Source organism: Symsagittifera roscoffensis, chromosome 7 (assembly GCF_963678635.1).
Source record: "Symsagittifera roscoffensis chromosome 7, txSymRosc1.1, whole genome shotgun sequence".
Taxonomy (NCBI): domain Eukaryota; kingdom Metazoa; phylum Xenacoelomorpha; order Acoela; family Convolutidae; genus Symsagittifera; species Symsagittifera roscoffensis.
In genome coordinates, this window is record NC_087068.1 from 12,248,706 (window position 1) to 12,254,084 (window position 5,379).

General features: G+C 36.3%; 1 protein-coding gene across 1 annotated transcript; it reads right to left on the reverse strand.

The window, feature by feature from the left end:
- Positions 1-618: 618 nt before the first annotated feature.
- Positions 619-4,822, reverse strand: LOC134851590 (uncharacterized). Its single transcript, XM_063867734.1, has 5 exons — positions 4,602-4,822; positions 4,069-4,220; positions 2,540-2,662; positions 1,754-1,868; positions 619-1,160 (listed from the first exon to the last, which is right to left on the reverse strand). The coding sequence occupies exons 2-5, from the start codon at positions 4,185-4,187 to the stop codon at positions 837-839; spliced, it is 681 nt and encodes a 226-aa protein (XP_063723804.1). The 5' UTR covers positions 4,188-4,220; positions 4,602-4,822; the 3' UTR covers positions 619-836.
- Positions 4,823-5,379: the final 557 nt, after the last annotated feature.

A 5,379-nucleotide genomic window follows, 5' to 3' on the forward strand; every position in this document is an offset into this window, starting at 1 on the left:
TGCTTTATCGAAATCTAATTTAGTTCAGCCAAAGTTCACATTTAATCGAGCCCAAAGCTTAACGTATTCGCAAATTCGCATCAAAATTGAAACAATCTGTCGAACACAAACTTGTTATGCATTTTAAATGAGTTATTTTGTCGGAAGGTTGCTATCGTAAAACAAGCCCAACCCAGGTCATAGTTTTTTCTCACTTTGCAAAGTAGATGTAGCAAAAAATGTTTCCAGACTGTTTATTGGTTATGCGTTTCATGAGCAATTTAAAATCCCAGTAAAAACTAAATTGAAAATCCCAGAAAATTGAATAAGCTAAAAAAAACTGACATCTAAAGCGATTGTCTCATTTTTGTGATTGATCTTTTTTGAAGCGTCCGCTGTTATTTTTGCTAGACTATTTTGACTACCAGGAGCAAATCTTTGACTTTTTAAATTCGACGTTATTGTTTTTTCCGAGCTCTCCCAAAGTCTAAGAATTTGTTTGCACAGCCATTTCCGCGCGCAAAAAAATGCAAAAGAAATTTGCGAGTCATTAAGCGTTTAACTAAAATTTTTCTCCTCCTTTTGGTATACAATTTGCGCCTTTGACGTTTTTTTAAATTTAAATATTTGCAAACATACATCCTTGCTTTTATTTCCTGTCTGTAGCTGGTAAAATAATTCAATCTCAAATCTTGGATTTCTTCTAGTTATAGAAGCTATCATGGGTTTTTCATGGCTATCTTCCATTGTTCATGGCTAAAATATATACAATTTCTTCTATTAATTAATTTACAGAACAGACAACGATGAAATCTTACATGCATTTTGTACAAAAGATATCTTCAGTATTTTTTGTTTTACCTAAAAGAAAATGTTTTAGTTAGAAATTTCATTTTGATCTGAATTTCGGATTTCTTCTCCTCTGGTTTGTCTTTGAAAACGAAGAAGGTCACAGCTCCTGAGACAACTAGACATCCCAGAGATGCCAGCCACGACATCCACACTAGGCTCAAACTGTAGGCAACCTGGGCTTCTTCGTCCTTGTATGTCAGGTTTATGAGCAGGTCAGTGGTCTGAATGGTCACCGGGTCGAAGGTGAAGGAGGCGACTGAGACGGAGCAGAGGGTGAAGATCATCTGGAGAGTGGTGAAGACTAGACAGCAGATGGCCACAGCCTTGTTCTGTTCAAATATCAAAAAAAAAATTAGAGCAAAGTTAACAACCCCCCGCCTTTACTAATAGACCAAGTGCAGACCTCCCCTAAAAAGTCTCAGTTGAGATGCTTCTAGTTGAGACCAGACTGAACTGCATAAGTATCTGGGACCAAGTGAACAATCTGCCCCCTAAATCAATTTGGAGGGAGATTGTTCACTTGGTCTATAAGGTGAGATATTGTTCACGTGGTCTATAAGGGGTGAGATTGTTCACATGGTCCGCCATATCATGCTATTTTCAGAGCAACTTCCTTTCGTATTTTATTCTTTACGGCTGAATTGGGGAATTTAAACAGTCAATTTGGGTTCTCAATAGGTGACTCAGAATCCAGTTACTGGACCATCAGTCGATCAGAATCCAGTTACTGGACCATAGGCCATGTGAACAATCTCCCCCATAATAGACCAGTGATATAATTTTTTTGGTTTTTTCAAAAATAAATGACGAGAAAAGCGTCGAAAAGTTCAGTCTCTCATTTCCAATGACTGAACAAATGAACTGTCCATAACGTCGATTCGACAGAAAGTTTGGCTAAATATAAACAATTCAATTAACCTACCCTGACGCATAGATGCACGTAGAAGAGTATTAATGAGATCAGTGCGGCTGTTTCGGCGAAATGAACCATCGTTTTTATGGCCACGTAGTGACCCCACTTGTGATCCATTGTCTCTCTAGAACAAAACAGTTTTATTTCTTCGAGGATTTGTTAAAAAATATTCTGAATGTTCTTGTCAAATGACAAATAAAAACGGCGCCGCAGTGAAAAAATGCTAATGACTTTGTGACGAAGCAGATGGTTGACTTCAAAAATGTGCTCGATAAAGATTACCAACGGAGATAGACGGAGACATAATCAGAGATAAGGTATGCTTAGCATTGAGAGCCGATTAAATTGGATATTGGTGTTAGGACCAACTGACCAACCAAAGGTACTATTTGACACCCGTTTTTGGCCGACCCGACCAATTCTATTTTTTTTTCTGAAAGCGTTTTTGGCGCCAATATACTCTAAACTTAAGGATAGAAGAACGCATATTGGCTCCTATATCCTAAATCTGCCCCTGATGTACATACGAAGACTCCAAAATTTCATAATTTTTGAAAAGTCCGTCATATTTTAAAAAAACGTGCAGAAGCTTTTGCAGTATCAAATACTCTTGCAGTAGCTTTATTGCATTACAGCTAAAGATTCCATTTTAAAAAGTCGAAGTTATTTTTTTGCATCCCCCTCCTCCCATATTTCAGTTTTTTATAGTTGTTTTACGTGTGTGGGAGAGCCAAAACTTGCAGGAAAAAGGAAAGTCTAGAAATAGCTATTTAGTTATATAGTGAGTAAACTGACACGTCGCTCTGGTCCAGAGAGTGGCAGTGCCAGTCTTCTTTGCCTTTCTCTCTGTAACACATGGTGTATACTCCTCCCACGTACTCACGCTCAATTGCCCAGTTATTCCTCAAGTCCGCGTACCTACAGAACAACAAGAATAAAAACCCGAAGAATGAAAACAGAAGAAGAAGAAGAACAAAGACACGAATAAGATGTGAAACAATAAGATGTGGCTGAATTCTGAAACTGATCCAGGTAATCAGCGCTAATTCCCAAATGAGTAAAAGTTTCAATTTTGATCATGGATAAGTGGCCACGAATCAAGGCCTGAAACAGCGATATTCATCTCTGCCCCCCCCCTTTTGCAAAAGGGAGTACATCGTTACGGGGTACAAAACTTGTATCTACTTAACCGTTCAAGTATTCCTTAATATGAGACGGAACATCTTTGTTTCTATATAAGGCACCATAGGGCATAGAGCAAAATCTAATGTATCTATTAAAATGAAGGGGATCAACATGGAAATTTCAGTATTTGATCTGTGTCTGACAGTCATTGATCTGTGAAACTACCTCACCCTCAAGACATAAATAGTTTGTTCGCCTATTTAAAACCCCAGTGGATTTAAAACGTTTGCAGTAAATTTCTTAAAAAAGTTTGTAAAAACTTCAATTTCCATCGATCATTTTTCCCTTTGTTTACCAAGGGTGTTGGGTTATCGAGGAGGGGTTCAAAACTTTCCATCGTACCCCCCGCCAATCCTCAGCGGCCGTTACAGAAGCTATTTTGAAACCTTGTAATTTCCTCTCAACCTTGTTCAACCTCGTATGAAAGGGGATTTTCATCATGTACAGTAAGCTCCTCGAGGTGCCCAATGACCCCTGTAACCCGTACCCAGTAAATTTTCTAAAACAGATCTGATATTCTTTATTTCTTGTGTAAGTTAATTTTCAGATCTGAAATTCTTTATTTCAGAACCTAGATAAGAATTAACCAATTTCAGATCTGAAAATTATTTTTTTTGATAAAAATCGAAAATTTCAAAATTTCGAATTGCATCTTGAAGTTTTGTTACGTGTCTTGTTGAGCATGAAAATATTTAACTTTAGATCAAAAATGCCTATATATCAAAACTATATTTAATAAGTCAGTTTTAGACGGCGAAAACATCTTTTTCGACTTAATCTTACCGTTGTTGATGTATGTTTTTTTTTAGATCAGATTGCATACATTGCGAGAAATACAGCATACAAGAAATTCAGATACAGCTTGCCGGAAATACAGAAATTCAAATACACTACAGGATCCAATAGAGCATTGCAAAATTCAGATACAGCAAAGGAACAGGACATCAAGTTTGTATATTTTAAGATCGCTGTTATTAAAATACTTTTTGTTTGTTTCAATTTTTATAAAGCGATCAAATCGCCTGCTTTTGATTCACCGCCCAGTCATTGATCATATTGGGCCTTGAACCACCGACCTTTCGACTTTAACCGTTAACCACTTCGCCATCGCTCCACAAAGTTAATTGAGTATGACTCACCACATGGCTGGCCAGTAGAAGAAGAAGGCGAAGCAGAAGAAGCACAGCTGCCCCATAACCCCACAACAGGCGCTGATGCGTCTCAGCACCGAGAACTGTCCTTCACCATTGTCACCCATCTTCAATTTCACTCTCTTTATGGTTTCTTATTGCTGGAAAAGTTGATTTTATTCGGTTTTATTATCATTATTGTGCTGCTTTTGACATCTACAATTTTTCCTGAGAGTCCAATTCCCACATTCCTCATAACCCCCCTCCCCCTTCCCCAAAATTACTCCCCCAAATCAACCTGACGAACAAACAACTATACTCTAAGATGTCAATAGATACTGCCTTTGAGCTAAAGGGACTTGCGCGCATAAAATAAGGATTTATTGTTTATGCCTCTCAAAAAAGAACAAAATGACATTTTGACACATTTTCACAAAAGTTTTTGGCAAAATGCGAAAATTATAGCCTGATAAGAAAGATCGAAAAAAAAATTGACGACCCTAAAATTATTCGAAACAGTTTTTGCGTTTAAATATTCTCACCTTGAGGAAAATCAAAGCCCTGTTTCCAATCCTTTTCAAAAGTCTGATCAAAGTAAGGCGTTTTTTGGATAAGTATTCAAAATTCAAAACTGAGCAGATTTTAACGCTGAATGTTTTTATGAAAAGCAAATCATATAAAATTAAATTCAGTTTTTGGCAAACAGTAGATATAAAAACAAGGCATATGATGATTTAACGATTTAAAAGACCAGTTGAGTTTAATTATCTAGCACAAAGTGCCTTACTTATCAGTTTTTTATACAGAAAAAAATGCCTTCAAAACAAACCAACTGGCGCATAATATTAAAAACAATGGCTAAGACCAGAAGAACCATCAGAACATTTTAATTACATTCAGCCATATGAAGTCGAATTGGTCATCAAAGCGTAAGAAAAGTAATGAAAAAACTATGTTTCATTAATTTCAGAGACAGACACGATTTTTAGTTTTTTTGAAGAACAAGTTTTTGATGGCGCGAATTGAAAAGCCACAACAAATTTGGCAAAGCTGAAAATCGGTTCAAAAAGATGTCGAAACAGCTAAAGCTTTGTTCCAAACACAAATTGGGAAGAAAACATTACTTCAAACGTTTTTTTTGCTTTATTTGGCAATAATAAATAAAAATCAAATTCTATTTAATTTCAACGCCCTTTCAGCCGTGATCCAATGAATACTTACAACAAAAAAATCCTCAAAATTTCATTAAAAAAACATCTGAAAAGTTATGAATTATTTTGTATTTGCTAAAAAAATTTTACCAACATAACTGTTGCTTTT

Excerpts from the sequence above, each read along its gene's own strand:
- LOC134851590 (XM_063867734.1), bottom strand. The coding sequence starts at position 4,187 with ATGGGTGACAATGGTGAAGGACAGTTCTCGGTGCTGAGACGCATCAGC. Across the intron at positions 2,663-4,068 it reads TTCTACTGGCCAGCCATGTG|GTACGCGGACTTGAGGAATA; the intron begins GTGAGTCATACT and ends GTTGTTCTGTAG. Across the intron at positions 1,869-2,539 it reads TCTCTGGACCAGAGCGACGT|AGAGACAATGGATCACAAGT; the intron begins GTCAGTTTACTC and ends GTTTTGTTCTAG.